Below are 23,187 nucleotides of genomic sequence, written 5' to 3' on the forward strand. Positions count from 1 at the left end.
TTAAAATCTGAAAGTTGAATAAACTTGTAAAAAGGAGAAGAGAAGGATATCTCTATTTAGGCAAAATGAATTGATTTTGTTTTATCCTTCAACTTGCCTAACTTTGGTATATAATTCATACCAAAACTCAACATAAATACAAATATTCTGAATATGCTCTTATATGTTTGAAATATGTGTTTTCAATCTTAATAGTTTAAGATGAGCAACAAATGAGAAGATACATATCTCAAATTACAACCTTGAAAGTCTCCTTGAGAATCTTTATAAAATTCAGAATCTAATTTTGTATAAAAGCTTAAACTCAATATGAATTTCTAGATAAAACTACAGCTTAAGAAAAATAGAATAATTCTGATGCGTTGATTGCTTGCCCCGATACGCATCTGAAACATATCATTTCTTATCTTCAAAGTGTACTAATATTGGTCTGAATGATGTGTCTTTCGATGATCTTGATTGCAAACAAATATTTTTTTTTTTGATATTGAAAAGATTTATTGTGCTTCATATATATATTATTAAAAGAGTGAATGATCTTAAGTCTAGAAATATTTCAGCTCACTCAAACGATTCTTAAAAGAAAGAAAATGTAAATGCTTTTGAAAGAATTTGAGCTTTAAATGAATCATTTTCTGATTAATATTTCAGTACATTTTCTCAAAGATTAAGAGAAAGAAAATTTCAGAGGGAGAGATCATATAGAACTTAATCGTATAAATTCGCATCTAAAGATGAGACAAAGAATACTAAATGTAAAGTGGTATTAAACTTTGTGCTTCATTGAATATCTTTTGAAAGTTGGATTTCCATCTGTATTCATCGGTAAATCATTTATTTCTGAAAATTAATTGACAAGGATTCCGTCTGTCTTAGTATCGAAAATTTATCTTGCAATCTACTTATGAGTTCTTATTGGCTTGCACCTTAGTGTTTCAATCCTGAGCCAATTCATTTTAATTGATTTTGATGTTATGATCTTTAAAGGAGTAAAAGAAAGTCCTTAAGAGAGCTCTAAAAGAACTTTCAAAGCCTTGAATTTTATGTATCCTACACTGCATAGATTCATGTTTTGGTATCTATGCCCCAATACTTTTTTATCATGAAAGAACTTTAAAGTCATTAAGAATTAAGGATTCAACATAATCTTATGTTTTTCAAGTATATAAGGTTTGATCTTTATTTGATCTTATACTATACTCTGAAAATTAATTAGATTGCTCTCATCTTGTTATATACTTAATATATATATATATATATAGAGATGTTGAGTTTTCATTCGTGCCTTCTTTGAATATTATTCTTGATACTCCTTGAAATAACTTGAAAAAGATTCCATCTACACTTGATTTGAAAAATATCTTTGGAATTTACATTTAGAGATCACTTCTGGCTTACATCCTTAATATCTCATTCCTAAAGCCAAACACATAGAAATAAGATATCATTTTATTAGGGATCGTGTGCAAAATGGAAACATATGTATTGCGCATATATGTACTGAAAAACAATTAGCCGACATATTCACAAAACCCTTGAGTGAAGATAGATTCTGCACGCTAAGGAGAGAATTAGGTATATGTGATCCTTTTTATTGAAGAAATATAAAAGGGAGCCAGTAGTCTCATGATACATTCCTCCAATTTTTAAAAATCCATGAAACATGAGTCAAACTTGTTATCTATAGATTCCTTACTCATGTATCATTGTCCCAGAAAGAATTTATAAGGATTGGAAGCAAGGAAAATTTTTAGAAGCAAAAAGGAAGAGAAAAGAAAAATACTGCACTTGGGTCAACCCAACCTAGAATAGGGTCGACCCAACGTTGAGTCGACCCAAGAAAAATCTTGAGTCGACCCAACGTCGGGACCCCACTGTTAAAAGGGGACCTGAGAGCATATCTAGGGCACTGTTTACCCTTTGTCCTCTTCCGAAAACCCTATTCCCCACTCTCAAATCTTCTCCAATCATCTCCAAATAGTAGAATACTTCAAGATCTTGGAGAAATGGGACCCAAGAGAGCCGTAGTCAAGCTATCCAGGAGAGTCTCACGATCTTTCTTTAAAGCCTAGGATATGTATCTAGTTCTCATATTTATTTTGTGTTTATCATGTATCTTAAACTTTGATTAAGGAACATTGTGCTTTTGTTTTTGGCATGAATGTACTAAAATGTTCCTATTTTGATCAATGAAGTTTGAAGTTTGTTATTTTTTTTTGCATCTTTTCCCATGTATCTTTTTGATGATAACAAAAAGGGGGAGAAGTAAGGAAAGAGTATTAGGGGAGAAGTAAAGATATCTTTAGGGGAGAAGTAAAGATATCTTTAGAGTAAATAAATTAGAGTAAATAAAGTAACAAAAAGGGAAGAAGTAAAGAAAGGAGAAGTAAAGAAAGAGAAATAAGGGGAGAAGTAAAGAAAGAGTAATAGGGGGAGAAGTAAAGGGAGAAGTAAAGATATCTTTAGAGTAAATAGAATAACAAAAAGGGGGAGAAGTAAAGAAAGAGTAATAAGAGGAGAAGTAAAGAAAGAAAGAGAAATAATTTGTAAAACAAATTGAAAATCATATAGGAAAGCATATACATCCAAGGGGGAGCAATTTGCAACAATGAAAATGATCAACTCAAAAATTTATATCAAATTTCAGAATTTGGCACACATAATTTCAGAATTTGGCACGCACCTTTCACACCTCGATACATAATCTGAAACTCATGTTTTATCTCAAATTTTTGGAGTTTCATCTTTAATGAATTATAAATGAAAGGGGGAGTAACTCAAAAAGTCAAATTGGCAACATTTAAATGATATAGGGGGAGACTTCACTCTTATATATGAAAAGCTGAAATTCAGCAAGTTAAGCCCTTTTCAAAAACTGATTTTAAGATAAGTATCAATAGGCTCATACTCTTTATTTTGTAATCATCAAAAAGGGAGAGATTGAGAATGATAGTGTTATTTTGATGATTAACAAGCATTTAACAAGAGTATGTTATAAGTTAAATCGATACTTCATTTATAAGTTCATTACTCTCAGTATATTTGTATAAATTGATATAGATACATTTCATTGTTTATATGAATGAATCTAACCTTGAGATGCAGCAAAGTGTGGATTGAGTCGACCCAAAGGATGATTAGGTCGACCCCGGCACATCAAGAAATCATTTGGCACACTTCTGCAAAAATGGCACAGATGAACAGTGAGTTGGGTCGACCCAAGGAAAGCATGAGTCGACCCAAACATCAAGATCCTCAAACAACTCAGAAAATGGTTCTCTGGATTTACTGAGAGGGTCGACCCAAGAAGAAGTTGAGTCGACCCAAGTAAACCTTGAGTCGACCCAAAGAAAGGTTGAGTCGACCCAAGTGAAGAAAGGCTGAAATTCAAGATTCTGAATTTTCTGAAAGTTGGGTCGACCCAAGAAAAGTTTGAGCTGACCCAAGGTTGAGTCGACCCAAGAAAAGTTTGAGCTGACCCAAGGTTGAGTCGACCCAAAGAAAGGTTGGGTCGACCCAAGGAAAGGAAGGCTGAATTTCAAGTTTCTGTGTTTTCTGAGAGGGTCGACCCAAGAAATGTTTGAGTCGACCCAAGTGAAGGTTGGGTCGACCCAAGGACAGGTTGAGCCGACCCAAACACGGGCTGAACATAACGGCTAGTTGTGCAGAAATGCTTTTTGGACTCCCAACGGCTATAAACGGCTAGTTTCTTCAATCCAACGGTCAGAAAGGACTATTTGGAGGTTGGAGAAGTATTTAAGAGGGAGTATTCATCAGAGGAAGCAAGCTTTGGGAAAATACATCAAGTGCATTCAAGAGAGAACCCTAGCAAGGCAAGCTTCATCCAAGTGCTTCATTCAAGAATCAAAAGAAAGTGGTTGAGCAGATTCAAAGAGTCATCAAGAGCTCCATCCACCCTTGAAGAGTGAAGCATCCTTGATAAAGAAGAGAGAAGTCACATCAAGCGATAAATATTCTCTAAACTCTTCTTTGTAGATTATATTGTTATATTTGCTCATCTAGGAGTTTAAATCTTCTTCCTTTGTTTATTAAACTACTTGTAAAGGTTGGTTGGTTAGCCCGCAAAACCAACGGAATAGGTTGATTGGTGAACCCGGAAAACCAATTGTAAAGGTTCGTTGGTAAGCCCGTAAAACCAACATAGGTTGTTGGTAAGCCCGTAAAACCAACGTAGGTTGTTGGTGAACCCGTAAAACCAATTGTATAGGTTCGTTGGTGAGCCCGTAAAACCAACATAGGTTTTTGGTGAACCCGGAAAACCAAAGTGTATAGGTTCGTTGGTGAGCCCGTAAAACCAACATAGGTTTTTGGATTGTGAGCCCGGAAAACAATCCAACTGTAATCCGCGGGATTATAGTGAATTCCCAAGGGGACGCTTGGGGAGTGGACGTAGGTGCTAAGGAGAGCACCGAACCACTATATATTGTTGTGTTTGTGTTGTGCTTGTGCTTACGTTTATTCTTGCATCATCTTCTATCTTTGCACTAGTTTAAATCATTCAAATAGTTTAAGGAAGCATCCACCGCACTTAATTAAGAAAACGTTTAAAGCACCAAAATTTAGAAGAAACTAATTCACCCCCCCTCTTGGCTTGTCACCTTGGGCAACATAAAGAAGGCATTTTCATTCATCAAACTAAGTATACAAAGGAAATACTAAAGAAGTTTGGGAATGAAAATCATAAGGGAGTAGGCACTCCAATGAATCCCACTAGCAAGCTAGACAAGGATGAAAAAGGGAAGAGTATTGATATCAAGCTCTATAGAGGACTAATTGGATCCTTGCTCTATCTTACTGCTAGTAGACCCGACATCGTATTTAGTGTAGGAATATGTGCTAGATACCAATCGGATCCTAAGGAGTCACATTTAAGTGCTGTTAAGAGAATCCTTAGATATTTAAGAGGAACTACCAATATAGGGCTATGGTACTCAAGGGACTCCTGTCTAAATTTGCTTGCGTATTCAGATGCTGATTTTGCCGGATGCAAATTAGATAGGAAGAGCATAAGTGGCACATGTCAATTCTTAGGAAATAACTTAGTATCATGGTTTAGCAAAAAGCAGAATTCAGTGGCACTGTCCACAGCTGAAGCTGAATATATAGCTGCTGGTAGTTGTTGTGCTCAAGTATTATGGCTTAAGCAACAACTAGAGGACTATGGAGTTAAACTAGATAATATTCCTATTAAGTGTGATAATACTAGTGCCATCAATCTTACTAAAAATCCAGTTCAGCACTCTAAAGCCAAACACATAGAAATAAGGTACCATTTTATTAGGAATCATGTGCAAAATGGAAATATATATATTGAGCATATATGCACTGAAAAACAATTAGCCGACATATTTACGAAACCATTGAGTGAAGATAGATTCTGCATGCTAAGGAGGGAATTAGGCATATGTGATCCTTTTTATTGAAGAAATATAAAAGGGAGCTAGTAGTCTCATGATACATTCTTCCAATTTCTAAAATCCCATGAAACATGAGTCAAATTTGTTATCTAGAGATTCTTTACTCATGTATCATTATCCCATAAAGAGTTTATAAGGATTGGAAGCAAGGAAAATTCTTAGAAGCAAAAAGGAAGAGAAAAGAAAAAATTCTGCACTTGGGTCGACCCAACCCTGAATAGGGTCAACCCAAGAAAAATCTTGAGTCGACCCAACGTCGGGACCCCACTGTTAAAAGGGGACCCGAGAGCATTGTTAGGGCACTGTTTGCCCTTGTCCTCTTCTGAATACTCTAATCCCCACTCTCCAAACTCCTCCAAACTCCTCCAAACAGTAGATTACCTTGAGATCTTAGAGAAATGGGACCCAAAAGAGCCGTAGCCAAGAGATCCGGAAGAGTCACACGGATCCAACGGGAGGAAAGACAACCTACGGAGCCATCTACCGTGTCTCCACGACGTGAGGCACGTGCGGAGGCCCCTCCTCCTCCTTCCCCCTCAGTGATACTTGCAAGATTTGCGGGGAGACCGGTTACAACGGGGAGAAGGATCCATTCCGAGTTCTTTGATCAAGAAGGGTTTCGGTTGAGGGAATGGATCCAAAGGCAAGGTTGGGAGTATCTTTGCTCCCTAGACGTGATGATCTACCCCGGATTGGTTCAGGAGTTCTATGCCTTCCTCAAAACTGGTATGGGAGGGCTTGTTTCGGTAGTTCGAGGGGTTCGAGTTCGAGTTTCCGAGGAGAGCTTGAGTGAGCTACTTCATCTACCCTGCGTAGGAGCCACTCCGGAAAAGCCTGAAAACAAAATGAGAGCTCTACAGTTGATCATGAAAAATAAGAACTTTGACTTTTCCGCGAAGGTAATAGCTAGTTCTCTTACTGCTGAAATAAGATTACTGCTCAGTATAATAAATAGAATCTTATTTCCAAAGACCGGGAGATTCGATCTCATCACAGAGCGAGATCTAGCAGTGATGGAGTGTATGATTCAGGGGATTCCCCTAAATCTTCCGGCCATGATACTGAGACAGATGAGGAAGGTGATGTGCAACTCCAGGGTATCACTACCTTATGGTATGATACTCACCTTGATTTTTCGACAGCACGGTTTAGCTCTCGAGGAGGAGGCATCCAAGAGTCTGCATCATACTGACACATACACTGCACGGACACTTATACGCATGGGATATGAGAAAGTGAACGGGCAGTGGATTCACACTGGAGCAGGCATTCAGGGTGAGGCACCAGAGGGAGATGCACCAGAGGATGAGGATGAGGAGCATATGGATCATCCTACTGCACCTTCAGAGGCTGGACCATCATCATCCGTTCCTCCGAGAGATACGGATGAGTTCTGGAGCAGGATGACTGAGCTCATGTCAGCTCAGGCGAGGACTATCACTGACGGGCTGACGAGCCGATTGGACGCCCGATTGGACGTCATGTCTGCTGAGATCAGTGATCTGAGGCAGCAGATAGGAGCATTCCGGAGAGAGAGAGACCCATGGACCATCTGTGCCACAGGCTGCTGAGTCAGAGATTTCGGCACAGAGTCATCCAGCTCGTCGTGCTCCACGCCAGACACAGTCTCACCAGGCTCGACCTCCCCTCGCCACGTACACTAGGAGGATGAGGACTAGATCCCAGCCGTTAGAGTCTCCCTAGGCTGATCTTAGCATCTATGTTTAGAGCCTAGGCTAGATATCTAGTTCTCGTATGTATTTTGCTTTTATCATGTATCTTTAAACTTTGATTCAGGAACATTGTATCTGTTTTTGTTTTTGGCATGAATGTATGAAAATGTTCCCATTTTGATCAATGAAATTTGAAGTTTGGTATTTATTGCATCTTTCCCATGTATCTTTTTGATGATAACAAAAAGGGGGAGAAGTAAAGAAAGAGTATTTATTTTAGAAGAAGTAAAGATCTTAGGGGAGAAGTAAAGATATTGTTTAGAGTAAATAAAGTAACAAAAAGGGGAGAACTAAAGATATCTTTAGAGTAAGTAAAGAAAGATTAATAAGAGCAAAAGTAAAGAAAGTTAAAGAAAGGAGATGTAAAGAAAGAGAAATAAGAACTTATGCAAGAAAAGAGAAATAATTGGGCAAACAAATTGAAAATCATATAAGAAAGCTTATACATCCAAGGGGGAGCAATTTGTAACAATGAAAATCATCAAATCAAAAATTTCTATCAAATTTCAGAATTTGGCACATATAATTTCAGAATTTGGCACGCACCTCTCGCACCCCGATACATAACCTGAAACTCATATTTTATTTTTTAAAGTTTCATCGTTAATGAATTATAAATGAAAGGGGGAGCAATTCAAAAAGTCAAATTGGCAACATTTAAATGAAATAGGGGGAGATTTCACTCTTATATATGAAAAGCTGAAATTCAGCAAGTTAAGCCCTTTTAAAAACTGATCTTAAAGACAAGTATCAATAGGCTCATACTCTTTATTTTGTAATCATCAAAAAGGGGGAGACTGAGGATGATAGTGTTATTTTGATGATTAACAAGCAATTATCTAGAGTATGTTATAAGTTAAATTGATACTTCATTTATAAGACTATTACTCTCAGGATATTTGTATAAATTGATATAGATACATTTCATTGTTTATTTGAATGAATCTAACCTTAAGATGCAGCAAAGTGTGGATTGAGTCGACCCAAAGGATGATTGGGTCGACCCCGGCACATCAAAAAATCATTTGGCACACTTCTGCAAAAATGGCACAGATGAACAGTGAGTTGGGTCGACCCAAGGAAAGCATGAATCGACCCAAACATCAAGATCCTCAAAACAAGACAGAACAATGGTTCTCTGGATTCACTGAGAGGGTCGACCCAAGAAGTAGTTGAGTCGACCCAAGCTTGAGTCGACCCAAACCCTGAGAGGGTCGACCCAAAGGCAAGACAGAAAAGAAGACAGAAAATGGTTCTCTGGAATTACTGAGAGGGTCGACCCAAGAAGAAGTTGAGTCGACCCAAGTGAACTTTGAGTCGACCCAAAGAATGGTTGGGTCGACCCAAGGGAAGGAAGGCTGAATTTCAAGTTTCTGTGTTTTCTGAGAGAGTCGACCCAAGGAATGTTTGAGTCGACCCAAGTGAAAGTTGGGTCGACCCAAGGACAGGTTGAGCCGACCCAAACACGGGCTGAAGCATAACGGCTAGTTCTGCAGATGTACTTTTTGTCCTTCCCAAAGTCAGTAACGGCTAGTTTTTGAATTCTAACCATTGGGGCTTGTTCAATGGATGTAGGAGACTATTTAAAGTGGCACTATTCATCAGATAGAACAATTTTTTGAAAGCAATATCAAAGAGTACACAAGAAAACAAAAGTGCCCTAATCTTCTTCATCCAAGTGCTTTATTCAAGAATCAAAGAAAGGGGTTGAGCAGATTCAAAGAGTCATCAAGAGCTCCATCCTCCCTTGTAGAGTGAAGCATCCTTGACAAAGAAGAGAGAAGCCACTTCAAAGCGATAAATATTTTCTATACTCTTCTTTGTAGTTTATATTGTTTCATTTGTTCATTTAGGAGTTTAAATCTTCTTTCTTTATTTGTTAAACAAAGTGTAAAGGTTGGTTGGTGAGCCCGGAAAACCAACGGAGTAGGTTGATTGGTGAACCCGAAAAACCAATTGTAAAGGTTCGTTGGTGAGCCCGTAAAACCAACAAAGGTTTTTGGTGAACCCGGAAAACCAAAGTGTAAAGGTTCGTTGGTGAGCCCGTAAAACCAACAAAGATTTTTGGATTGTGAGCCCGGAAAACAATCCAACTGTAATCCGCGAGATTATAGTGAATTCCCAAGGGGTCGCTTGGGGAGTGGACGTAGGTGCTAAGGAGAGCACCGAACCACTATACTTTGTGTTGTTTGTGTTGTGATTTGCTTTAGCTTACTAACCATCCATTTGACTTGAGTAAGATAGTTTAAATTTAAAAGAAACTAATTCACCCCCCCCTCTTGGCTTGTCACCTTGGGCAACAAGTTATGATATTGATCGAATTGAAATTGATAAACCAGTTGGTGCCAAAGGCAACTATAATCAGTAGGTTTTTAATTGAGAGCTACTTGCTGGGTTTCGGTCCAGTCAAGTTAATGGCATACCCTTCCGCTGATCTCACTTACCTGGCCATCCTGATGAATCTCTTTTGATCAGATCTCTGATTGACTCTAATTAACCCATGCCTGTAAGAAAATCAGTTGGACTGATTTAGGTGCACTAACTTGAATCTATTTCCTATGATACTTGACTTATGAAGTCAGTGGGAGGATTTGGATTGAGTCAGCTTTTTTATTATAAAAATCCTTTAAATTATTAGGTCCATAAAATGATATGGTTAATGGAGATGACCACGTCATAGCCTCCCATTAGTTGTGTGATAATGAGTCCAATGCGTCTATATACATTGGAGGCGCATGCGCGCACTAGTGCGTTTCAGCCATTGGAATTGTCATACAATAATGATGAGTCAGTTGTAACTATTGGAATGGGTGGTTCGGTTGGATACCGGCCAAAGTCGGGCTTGACCATCTATTAGATAGTTTGCATTGATTGCTACATGTTAATGGTTGGACCTAACCGGGACTTTCAGTAGTGTCGATATACGCCTGCTGAAGTAATTCATGGGGCAAAATGATCACTAGAAGTTGTTTAGTTGAAACAATTTGTTTTGAACCTATCTTTAGGTGTATTTGGGTTGATACCGACCAAAGCCGGGCCCAGGTATAGCCCATTGGATTCTAGTGCCCACTAAAGAATTAAGACTAATTCTTCGAATTAGAGGTAGAGGCTCCTGATTCGTATAAAATAGCGGAAGAATCTTTAGACTAAAATCCATGTCTTTAGATTAATTGATTCATTTACTAATAAGACCTTGGTTTTGTCCTTTATGTAGAAATGTCCTCTTATAAGTTTTTCCTATCACTATTGGATAGTGATGAGCCGACTAGACCTTTGATTAAGAATCAGGCTAACTCGAGTGCTAATGAGAGAAGTCAACAAAGAGTTGCTGGTCAAGGTGGTTATATGATAACACCTTATAATTTCTCTATATGTGATATTATGACTTGGGTATTGGATATCGGGAGTCCTTTTAATATCTGTAATACGTTGAAAGGATTGCAAGTCATTGAGAATTTCGGTAATAATGAGAAATTCCTAAATATTGGAGATGGAAGAACTGTTCCAGTTCTAGCATTAGGTAATATTCAAATTATTTCAAATTCTCACATAATTGCCCTTGGTGAATGTCACTATTGTCCTAGTTTCTTAATGAATGTCATTTCCGTTGGTCATTTGGCCTTAAACGGTTATGAAATTTGTATAAAGAAGGATTATTGTGATATCATTATGAATGGTGTTACAGTAATCAATGGACGATTAAACAATGACATTTATGTATTGTCACAACCTGTTAGTATAATGTACACTACAAGTAAACGCCCTAGATCTGATGATGTCTCTGATATCTACCTTTGGCATTTTAGGCTAGGTCATATTAATAAGAATAGGATCAACAGGTTGGCCTCACTGGATATTTTAAATATTAATGATTGTGAATCATTACCTACCTGTGAGTCTTGTCTTCTTGAAAAGATGACCAAGTCGCCTTTTACTAAAAAAGGTATACGAGCCGGTGCTGTATTAGGTCTTGTACATTCGGATGTATGTGGACCTATGAGCACTAGTGCAAGAGGTGGATACAGCTATTTCATTACATTTACCGACGACCTATCTCGGTATGGGTATGTGTTTCTTATGAAACACAAGTATGAATCATTTGAAATGTTCAAATTATACCGTAATGAAGTAGAGAAACAAACTGGACAGTGAATTAAGATACTTCGATCTGATCGAGGTGGTGAATACCTCTGTAGTGATTTCTTGACATATCTGGAGAAGAATGGGATTCTCTCTCAGTGGACCCCTCCCGGAACACCGCAGCATAATGGCGTGTCTGAAAGGAGGAATCGGACTCTGTTGGACATGGTCCGGTCCATGATGGGGTTCACAGTTTTGCCCTTATCATTTTGGGGTTATGCACTTGAGACCGCTTGTTATATTCTTAATAGAGTTCCCAGTAAATCTATGACTAAAACTCCATATGAGATATGAACCAGTCAAAAGCCTATGCTCTCTCACCTTAAAGTTTGGGGGTCTCCAGCCTACGTCCGTCGTTTGAAAGCAGACAAACTGGAAGCTAGGTCGGAAGAATGTCTTTTTGTCGGCTACCCAAAAGAAACCAAAGGGTATTATTTCTACCAGGCTAATGAACAAAGGTTGTTCATCAGCAATAGAGCCGTCTTCTTGGAGAAGAAATTCCTTGATGAAGGAACGAACAGCTCTAAGGCTGAGCTTGATGAAGTTCAATAGGTAGAGGATCAGACAACTAGAACTGAACCGTTAGAGTCTGATTTGATTGGATCAAACTCAGAACCCATTGAGGTTGCACCCGTTAGGCGATCCGGTAGAGTACCGCATCGACCGGATAGATACTACAGTTTTCTGGTTCGGAATGATGATCCCATTGGGCTTGATCAGAACGATGAGGATCCCGTCACCTATATGGATGCTATACAAAGGTCTGACTCTGATAAATGGCTTAGAGCCATGGAATCTGAAATGGAGTCCATGAAGGTCAATGATGTATGGACATTGGTTGACCCACCCGAAGGATTTAAACCCATAGGGTGTAAGTGGATTTTCAAACGGAAAAGAGGCGCAGACGGAAAGGTGGAAACCTATAAAGCCCGTCTGGTTGCCCAGGGATTTCGTCAGCGTTATGGTATTGACTATGACGAAACGTTTTCGCCTATGGCAATGCTGAAATCCATTCGGATCATGCTTGCGATTGCGGCCCATCTGGACTTTGAGATCTGGCAGATGGATGTTAAAACCGCTTTTCTAAATGGAGATTTAAAGGAACAGATGTATATGATACAGCCTGAAAGTTTTATTTCTGCAGATGAGTCTAAGATGTGTAGGCTGCAAAAGTACATATATGGACTAAAGCAGGCATCTTGGAGTTGGAACATTCGTTTTGATAGGGTTATCAAAACTTATGGCTTCGTTAAGAACGAAGAGGAACCTTGCATATACAAATGGGCTAATGGTACGGTAGTTTTATTTCTTGTACTGTATGTGGATGATATTCTCCTAATAGGGAATGACAATGCTGCACTACAGGAAGTAAAAATATGGCTTTCATCACAATTCTCCATGAAGAATTTGGGAGAAGCATCCTACATCCTTGGGATGAAGATCTATAGAGATAGATCTAGGAGGTTGCTCGGTCTGTCCCAATCCATGTACATTGAAACCGTGCTCAAAAGGTTCAGCATGACAAATTTCAAGAAGGGTTATCTTTCGATAGCTTTTGGAATTTTCCTCTCTAAAAGAGATTGTCCGACAACTCCGCTAGAGAGAGACTATATGCATCGGATTCCCTATGCTTCGGCTGTGGGGTCCATCATGTATACCATGATATGTACACGACCGGACGTGGCACACTCGCTAGGAGTAGTGAGTAGGTACCAGTCTGACCTAGGAGAGAACCACTGGACCGTTGTAAAATCTATCCTCAAGTATTTGAGAAATACTAAGGATAAGTGGCTGGTCTATGGAGATTCTGACTTGAAACTTGTGGGATATACTGATTCCAGTTTTCAATCAGATCGTGATGACAGCAAGAGTGTGTCTGGATTTATTTTTACCCTGTATGGTGGGGCTGTCTGTTGGAAGAGTTCCAAGCAGACTACTATAGCGGACTCTGTGTGTGAGGCGGAGTACATTGCGGCATCGGATGCGGCAAAGGAAGCTGTGTGGCTGCGGAAGTTCATTGTTGAGCTCGGAGTTGCACCGTCCCTTAGTGGACCAGTCTTTGTCTATTCGGATAGTACTGGGGCCATCGCTCAAGCTAAGGAACTAAAGGCACACCAGCGCACCAAGCACATTCTGCGCCGGTATCACCTTGTTCGTGAGATAGTAGAACGAGATGACGTTGATCTTCAAAAGATTGACGGGAAGGATAACTTAGCCGACCCCTTCACTAAGGCCCCCAGTGTAAAGGAGTTTGACCATCATTACTTGAAGATGGGTATACGATACTATACTGATTGGCTTTAGGTTAAGTGGAAGTTGTTGGAAATTATATCCTAAATCCAATCAATTGTTGATTGTAAATATATTTGAATCAATTATAAATAACATGGTATTTATTCATCATCAGAATATCTTCACAAACTCCGATGTGATGAAGTCCTTAGGACTGCTTTGTGTAATGAAATATGATTTTGTTACACAAGTCCTTAAATGTTCATGACCGTATGATATACTATTAGTAGGACGATAGTATTATCGGGCGTAGGTCATTGTATATCATATTTGTTGGTTGTCTTCCAAACCAAAGAGTATAGAGATACTAGTATGGTATACAGGTGAATGGTAGTGTACGTTCATTGAACGTGACCAATTGACGGACTCTCTCTTGTCAAGAGTTGTTCCGAGTGGATATGGGTATATGTATTCTTTAGACTTGAGATTGCAACCGGTGCCTTGCAATCAACTCACTGTACTTTGGTGCCGGACTACCTGAATTTCTAATCCAGCGACGGAAGGTTTCTGGGTCCAGTCAAGTACTTGTGGTAGTCAGTTGCAAATCAAGATGGGATTGACCTCCCTTAGAAATAAGGGTGAATGCTTTGTGTTTTCAATTAAGTAGTACCCTGGCTAGAAAAAGTCAAATCACTATCAGTTGACTTATTGAATTGAAACATATTTCTAGATGGATAGTTTTAGAGTTGACAGACTTTTAACCCGTCTTGGGCATTTGTGGTCAAGAGGATGAATTATGCGGTAACCATAGTCCATAGGTACTAGAATGTTGCTTTATATCTATTCGGCCTATCCAGTCGTCGGGTCCCATTGCTAGATGGTTATTTCGATTAGTGCAGGAAGTGTTCTTGTACTACCGGCTTAGGTTCGAACCTATGAGGTCACACACTTAGAAGTTTCTGAATTGATCAAATGGCTGATTGACGATTGAGAATCGTCTAGAGGTAAATAGTGAATGTGATTGATTGATTGCCCTAAGCAATTGTTGCTTGAAGAAGTTACTTGATGATTGGATCACTGATTAGACTCAATTTGATTGAGTAATAGAGATTGAGCTTGACCAAATTCAAATATGATTTGAAATTGGTAAAACCGTAATTGACACCAAAATTGATTTGGTAAAAATGTCTAATTTGCCCCCAACCAAATCAGATTTGGCTTGAGTCAAATTGGATTAAAATCAATTATGATCCTAGTATGACTAGGACTCCCTTCTCTTTGTGGGATCCACGTCCTGCCTAGGTGGGACCCACATACTATATGTGGGACCTGCGTCCTGCATTTATAGGACCCACATACTGTATGTGGGACCCACATCCCGGCCACCTCATCCTTTTGCATGCGTGACACGTGGCGGAGCAGGACACCTCTTTTGCTTGCATGTGTGACATGTGGTGGGCCTGGACACCTCACACTCCTCTTGATGTCATCCATGACGAGGTCATCCATGACATCGCCCTCCAGGCCACCTCACCCCTTTGCATGTGTGACATGTGCTCTGGCAGGATACCTCATAGGGATACCTCACCTTCTTCTTGGCCTATAAATAGGCCACCCCTCTTCCTTCTTCTTTAGATGAAGAGTACTAGCGAAAGAGAGTGAGAGGAGAGAGAAGCTCTAAAGGTGAAAGCCCAAGAATGAGTTCTTGAGCTGTGAAGGTCCATCTTCTTCCTTCTTCTCCCTTTCAGCCAACCTTCTGTCTCCCTGCGAGCTAGCACTCCCCGAAAAGTTGATCATTCCGGAGCTCCGCGTGGACGAGTCATCGAGGCCGGACGCTTGTGCGGCTGTGAAGCATCCTTGAAGGAACCCCCTTCTAAAGGTAAAAGATCTGGTCTCTTTTACGGTTAGGTTATGATCTCAATCTTCAAATCACAAGAAGTTATGATTTATGCATATTTATTTGAATCACACAATCCTCGAAATCTGAGGGCTTTGTGATTTTTGGTGTCAAAGCAAAGGATTAGTGGAGACTATCCGATTTCTGGAAACTCTCACGCGTGATCGTGTGATGAAGCGTGGCTCTCCACCCGGGAGCTCATTTGATGAGTGCTTTGATAGGCACGCACGGGTGTCACCCTATGTATTGGGACTGAGCCCGCGCCACATGTGATGTACAGTTGAAGACTGTCTTCGACTGGTACCAGAGTCAAAATATCTAAAATATCAAGCATATTTTGGGTTAAAATGTTTAACCCGTTCTTTCCGCATAAAATTTTCTGAAATTCATGCTTAGCCCTCTGCATGCACACCATCAGAAGTGATCCATGGGATTTAGCTTCTGATTGACAATTTGTCTCTCAAGTTATAATCAGTGGGGTTTGACAAATTTTGAGCCTTATCAAATCTAGTATAGAATAAAGATTTTTGAGTGGAACTTATATAAAGAACTCAATGTATTTTGGTGCGTTTAAATTAGAGTGCAGAACGAAAGAGTTGTTGTTTAAGTCATTTTGAATTGGTTGAAAATATTAGTTCTAATTCGAAAGGTATGATAGAGGACTTGAATTTCTTTTCCCAGGAGGCTATTTAGGAGCTCGAGGATAAGATAAGAATTAAGTATCCTCACCCTTTGAAATTTTAGATACGTTATTTTCGAGAACAAAATTATTTTAAGAGGGAGAGAATGTAATGACCCAACCTGAAATAGGTGGACCCGCACATGCCTTGCATGTGAGGTGAGAGAGAAAGGATAAAAAAATTCTCATGTAGTTCGCTTGGGAAAGTAGACTCAAGATAGAAGTCCATCTTTCCAAATCGTGTTGGATGAAGGACTCTAGGGCCATGCTTTTCTTCTCTAAACTCTCTCTCTTTTGTCTATAAAAGTAGCTCCCTAACTCCTCTCTAGCATCCATCTTCAAGGATCCTTTAATTTGAGTGGTGTATTGAGCCCTTGGGGAGGATTTTTTAGAGATTTTTTAGAGAGAGTTTAGAGATTTTTAGAGATTTTTTAGAGATTTTTTAGAGATTTTTAGGACTCTAGGGCCATGCTTTTCTTCTCTAAACTCTCTCTCTCTTTTGTCTATAAAAGTAGCTCCCTAACTCCTCTCTAGCATCCATCTTCAAGGATCCTTTAATTTGAGTGGTGTATTGAGCCCTTCGGGGAGGATTTTACTGGTCTCACTAGAGTTGAGGGGAGTAACCATCTTGGCGAGGTATTGAATAAGACACCCTACCGCTGAGTTCATAAATCAAAGAGTGGATCAATGTTCCTGTACTTGAGTTCGGGATCAGTAAAGATAAAAATTTCTATACACAATCACCTAAATAGATAATATATATTTTGTAACACGTATCGATGATTTTGGGTTTTGCATCATATGCGCATGATTGCTAATATATGATTTTGATTGCTTGGATTATGATTTTGGCTATTTGGAATATCATGCTAGTTATGTTGAAACTTGGCAAGAAATATAATATGAAATTATATTTTTCTCTGGCATGGATCAGATTGAATAATTTGATTGATGAACAAAAAAATTTGGACTAGATATGTTATGAATTGCCAATCATGGGCCAAATTGTGACAAATTGATTTTCCTCCATAGGCTGAAGCACAGATGTTTTGATTTACTACTACGAGCTGAAACGTGGATATTTTTGTTTTGTCACCGCGGGCTAAAGTACAATTATTTTGATTTGCTACCGTAGGCCGAAGCATGAAAATTAGGGTTTGCCAGTCATAGGCCGAAGCATGACCTTAGATAGTCCAAATTAAAAAAAAAAAAAAAATATTGATCAAAAATCTGAATAATAATGAAAAGTAAGACATGAAATCACTATTGAACAAAAGCTTTAAATTGATGATATATCTGGTATATTTTCTTAAATGAGATATATATTTGATGATGTGCATTTATATATATAAATTTATATGAATTTATTTAAGCTATATTGAATAATCAAATTTTATTTTACCTGCATTTTAATATGTTTATGGTTAATTTTTATTTTAAATTTATTTATCTATATTGATGTACATATGAAAATTCTCATTAGGCTGTAAAACTCGCACTATTATTTTTCCTTTTAGAGAGACGCTTAGTCTTAAATGGGTTGGTTGTAGAATTATAGCATCAGAGTTACTAATTAATTTATTTTCTAATACTGATAAACATTTAAAATTTTAAAATCGAACAAATTGGTTATTTGATTATAGTAGATTTATTTAGTTGAATTAATTGGTTACAAACTGTTGATTTAATTTCTAAAATTATTTAAAAATTATTTATTTTAGGCTTTACATGATCTCTAAAGAATCATCCAGATTCATAGTTGTATCATGTGTTCGACCCAGATGATGAGTTCTAGTAATTTTAAATCTATACAAATAACCATGAAATAGACGACATGGATGAAAGGATCCCTTTTGCATGCATTTATTTTCAAAAATTACAGCGGAAGTATTTTAAAATTAAACTATTTAATTTTCATGCATGCTAGATATCAGATCTTAACAACAAAAATAAGAACCATGATTTAAATACTTAAGTAATGCATGAAACAATGATTGTATGTCTAACATACAATTCTGAAATTTCAGCAACCCTGAAATTTCAGCAACCATGTTTAAGATCTAATCTTAACTTTAATGAGATCAAATCTCATACCTGATTCCTTGGAGGTCTTGGATGACTCCTTGATCACACTTTGCAGCCGCACACGTGTCCGGCCTCTATAGATTGTCCACGCGAAGCCCTAAGTAGATCGTTTTCCGCAGGAGTGTTAGCTCGCGCAGGAACACTGCAGTGGCTCAAGCTTTCTCCTTCTAAACACTCAACCTTTGATTGTTCTTCAAGGAGATGGAGGATGGACGTGAGGAAGAAGGAGAAGAAGGGATGGAGGTCCTCAGAAATTTTTTCAGAATTTTTTGAAACCTCTAAATGTTGTATATTCTGAACCCTAGGCGTGAGGGTCTTTTATAGCCAAAAGACCACCCCCCCCCCCCCCGCCTCACACCTAATTTAGCCAATTAATTTGGCTGATAAAATCCCCAAAAAATTATGGTGATTTGGCAGCTAAGAGGAGATAAACATATCCAAATTTCGTGCATTTTGGATCCCTAAAAGATAGAAATTCATGCGTCCAAAGTTCAGCCGCAGACCACCCTATTTCATGCGCCATGCAATCCCTATAAATTAGGAAATTCATTTAAATCTTTTTAGGAAGATTTGAGGCACCATTTTTATAGAAAATATAGCACCACGCCTCCTCTCTTCTCATGCCAATTTTTTGGCCAAAAATAAAGAGGATAGGCATGAAAAATTTTGGGGATAAATCAATGTGTCATTTTTCTCCAAGAAGGATAAGGATGGGTTCCTAAAATTTAGAGATTCTTCTCCTTATCCAATTCTGATTATTTGGACTCATAATCCTCATCAAATAAGATTTTCTAATTGATTTGGATCAAGCCCAATCCAATTGGGTCAAGTCCCATCAATTGGGTCAAGCTCAATCTACTTGGGTTGAACCCAATCCAATTAGGTCAAACCCTGATGCAGCCCAAATTGAATCCTATTCAATTTGGCTCAACCTAAGCCCAATTACTCAATCAAATTGAGTTCATTAGCAATCTAATTGCTAATTAATCCTCCAATAATTCAATAATTATTTTAATGCAACTTTTGCTTAGGATAATTTGTCAATCAAATTGACCAAATTATCCCTGGATGATTCTTAATCATCAATCAGCCATTTGATCAACCTAGAAACTTCTATTCATGTGACCCCATAGGTTCGAACCTAAGCCGGTAGCACAAGAACAACTTCTTGTACTAATCGAAATGACCATCTAGCAATGGTACCCGACGTCCGGATAGGCCGAATGATTGCAAAGCAACATTCAAGAACCCTTAAACTATGGTTACTGTATAATTCATCCCTATGACTCCAAATGCTCAGGACGACTTCAGAGTTCACTGTCAACTTTGTAATAAGTACATTCTCTATGGGATCAACTTTAGAAATCCTGTGACTCTTCACAAGGATTACCTTGACCAAAGTTTTGCTAAATTGAACACAAAGCATTATCTCCTATTTCCGAAAGGGGTCAATTCCATCTTGACTCACACACTGATTTTGCAAGTACTTGACTGCACTCAGTAATCTTCTATTCCAGAATTAGAAATTCTGCTAGTCCGGTACCAAAGTACAGTGAGTTGCTTGCTAATCACTATGATGATCTCAGATCTGAAGAATACTTATATCCATATCCACTCGGAACATATCTTGACAGTAGAGCATTCCGAAATTGGTCACGTTCAGTAAAATATACCCCTACACTTCATCTGTGTAACATATCAATGTCTCCACTCCTTGGTTAAGAGGACAACCAACGTATATGTCACACAACGACCTAATCTCGATTATGTTGTCATCCTAAGTAACAACATATCATTTGGTCGCGAACATGTTTAAGGACTTGAAGATAAATCCTCCTTTAACATAAAATAAGTCCTAAGGACTTCATCATAGAAGAGATCATTTGAAGATGTACAATGAAATGATGAATAATGCCAAATAACACTTTATTAATTTATCAATTCATTTACAAAATTCAATCATCAACATACTCACGATTGATCCTTAGGATACAATTCCTAACAATGGAATCAATACTGCAATTTATACTACCTCACATATCCTCCACTTGATAATCACAGGCAACTACATGCCCAGCATCCACTGTGAGAAAACACTACAATTGGATATTCTATTTTGACTTACCAAATATGTTTTTCTATTTTTGTCGTAAAAGACAAAATTAATAGTGAATACGAAAAAGATTTTTATTATAAAAAATTTAGAAAATTTGAAATATACTTCATCCTCTTAATTATCTTTTTAAAAAAATGATAACAATGCCAAATGCTGCCTCTACTTATCAATTATTAGATATCTCTTATACATGTCACATAATTAAAATGGCAAATTGATATTTTCACTTTTTTATTTTGCATCCTCCCTTGGTGAACGTTTCCTCTATCTAGAACTCAAGTAGAAAGAGATTATCACCACAGACAGAATCCCTTGAGGAGTTCCTCTAGACTTCTATAGGAGATATTTTCTATCCCTTGTACTTTTTACTTTCTGTTAACCTGACAGGTAGTACTCACATTAGAGCTATATAAACTACCGTTTTTACCAAAAAAAAAAAAAAAGAAAAGAAAAAAAAGAGATTATCACAGAATCCTTTCCACGGGCAGGGTTGTTAATTTTTTAAAACTATTCTGCATTATTAATGGTTCAATGAAACGTGAGAAAGTCTCTAAAATAATCTAGAACCAATCAAAAGAATGAGTTCTCGAGATGAGAGCATTGCAGGCTGTTGACATGGAATCACAGCCCGTCCATACTGAAATATCAACACTAATTTTACATTTAAAACTTCATCAACAATTAAAGCAGGAAGTCTTGTTAAGGAAAAAAAAACAGATAATCAGATGCTAATAATTTTATAACTGCATTTTTACATTTTTTCTGAAAACACATGAAAAGATCAGACAGCAGCAGAAGAGACCTAGCCATGACCACATATGCTAATAAGCCCCTGTGCACATATTGCCGCACACATGAACCTGCAAAATCATACGGTTGCAATTGTATGTGACGTGCATACAAGTAGTTGCAACTCCAGAGGTCAGAAACTTCGATGTCTATTTATCTAACCAGGCCTCAAAAATAGATAAATTAGAATGCAAAAACGAATCCTGCATTTACAACTGACATATTCAGAACCAGCAAGGCCAGCAAGGTATGAAAAGTGATCAAATTTTTCTAGCTCAGATAGGGTAGAATATATTCTGGAAGAACAAAAAGTATTATGAAGGGGTTGAAGCATGAAAGGGATAACATCTGATGAGGCCCTTACCAACTTCTGGAAGAATTAATCATTTAGTGGATAGAATGGCAAAAAAGATTGATACGAAAAGGAGGACCACCATCACCTGCATCATTGTGACAAGAAAAATTAGATGCAGTTCTAGATTTGAAGCAACAGCGCATTGAAACAAGTGTCTGGAACAAGAATTTACCAGCACCGAATTGTACGACTTGCTCTCATACATGTGACGTCCCCTGAAGAAGCGCATATGTGATCATTTTGCAATAAACAAAAATCAACACCGAAAAGGAATAATAGTGACAAACCTTTTATTTAGCAATCCTGAGGATATGCACGCCTTATGTATTGCTTCCACACGATGACGAGTAAGACTGGCATTTGGATCATTATCATCAATCTGCATGGCCATTTTACATGTTCCATCAATTTTTTAATAGTACAATTTCTTTCATATAAAATCCATAGGAGTTGGAACAATAATGTCAAAGCTGGATTGGAATTTATTTGGAAAGAGCAAAAAATGTGGAGAGCGAAATCCAATATATATATATATATATATATAACATCTGGGTTAATAAATTCAAAACAAATCAATATACTTAATGAATCTAGACAAATTAAAATTTTTGGGTCGATTTGTTTACAAGAGTTCTTGAATATGGATAGGCAGCCAATAGGCTTTTATTATTGGTCATTGGTTATATTGGAGGTACGCCACATCTGCTTTGTATAGGGGTCCTTTTGGTTGCTGGTCAGTGAGTGTTGGAGAAGTCGAGTACAAGTAAAATTGGGCACTTCTAGCACGTGGGTTTGGAGAGACCTGAAAAATTGTTTACTGAGCCCCAAGTGTTAAAGTTTTTGACTTTCACTTGACTGGCATGGAAGTGGCACTTCCAAGTACTTTCACCTCACTAATAATTTAATACCACATAACATACACCAAAAGAAATGTTGAAAGCATGGTCTGTTGTGCTGGTACCAAGCACCGGACCGGTTGTCCAGCGGCATAGGTTAGTACGGGCCCACATCGTACCATACCGGGCTTGTACCGACATAGTAGAGAAGGCGGAAGAGAGGGCAAACGAGAGAGAAAAAAAGAGAGAGAAGGGGGAGACGAGGGCCGTCGGAGGCCGGCGGAGGCTGGAGGCTGGCGCCCGGGCAAGAGGCGGAGGCTGCAGCTAAGTCCCCCATTTCATTTGAAATAGAGGTCCGACTGCTTTTTAATTTCGAAATTTTTAAGTGATCGCGAAATTAAAAAGCGGCCGGATCCCTATTTCGAACGAAATAGGGAACCCGACCGTGGCCTCCACCTCCTGCCCGGGCGTCAGCCTTCGCCACCCTCCTTTCTCCTCCTCCCTCCCTCCCCAGTTCACTCTCTTTTTCTCTTTTTCCTTCTCCTTCTTCGGCACTGCGTTTCGTTTCCGTTGCCAGAACCGCCTCAGTCCGCCGCTGGAATGGCTTGGTACGACTGGAACCGCTCGGATTGGGACGGTTCCACCAACCCTGGTTGAAAGTCTAAATAAGTAGAGTTCTATTCACACAAACAAACAGTTGAAGTGGTCTCCAGTTCCCTGATAAGCCACTTCTCTGTACTGCACCTTTAAACTGGTTTTCACTTACCTCTAATCAAACAGGCCTTACATGAAACATATTTACACCCAAATGAAGAGTCTCTTTTCATAAGCCCAACATGGCGTATGGGACAATTCATATCAAGTGAGACATGCTACATTTGAATAAA

The 23,187-nt window shown here is 38.4% G+C and overlaps 1 protein-coding gene across 2 annotated transcripts in view; it reads right to left on the reverse strand.

Annotated features, from left to right (window-relative positions):
* LOC103711437 (squalene synthase 13-like) overlaps positions 1–23,187 on the reverse strand; it is a 75,614-nt gene that overhangs the window by 17,868 nt on the left and 34,559 nt on the right. The window contains exons 11-14 of one of the 2 annotated variants that reach the window (XM_008797574.4): positions 21,752–21,843; positions 21,637–21,679; positions 21,474–21,549; positions 20,904–21,180 (exon numbers count right to left, since the gene is read on the reverse strand). In XM_008797574.4, the coding sequence (XP_008795796.1) occupies positions 21,493–21,549; positions 21,637–21,679; positions 21,752–21,843 (192 nt within the window). In that variant the 3' untranslated portion in view covers positions 20,904–21,180; positions 21,474–21,492. Of the gene's footprint in view, positions 1–20,903; positions 21,181–21,473; positions 21,550–21,636; positions 21,680–21,751; positions 21,844–23,187 lie in introns of those variants that run through there. The other variant, XM_039116237.1, reaches the window with a different exon arrangement.

This window comes from Phoenix dactylifera, unplaced genomic scaffold (assembly GCF_009389715.1).
Source record: "Phoenix dactylifera cultivar Barhee BC4 unplaced genomic scaffold, palm_55x_up_171113_PBpolish2nd_filt_p 000076F, whole genome shotgun sequence".
Classification (NCBI taxonomy): domain Eukaryota; kingdom Viridiplantae; phylum Streptophyta; class Magnoliopsida; order Arecales; family Arecaceae; genus Phoenix; species Phoenix dactylifera.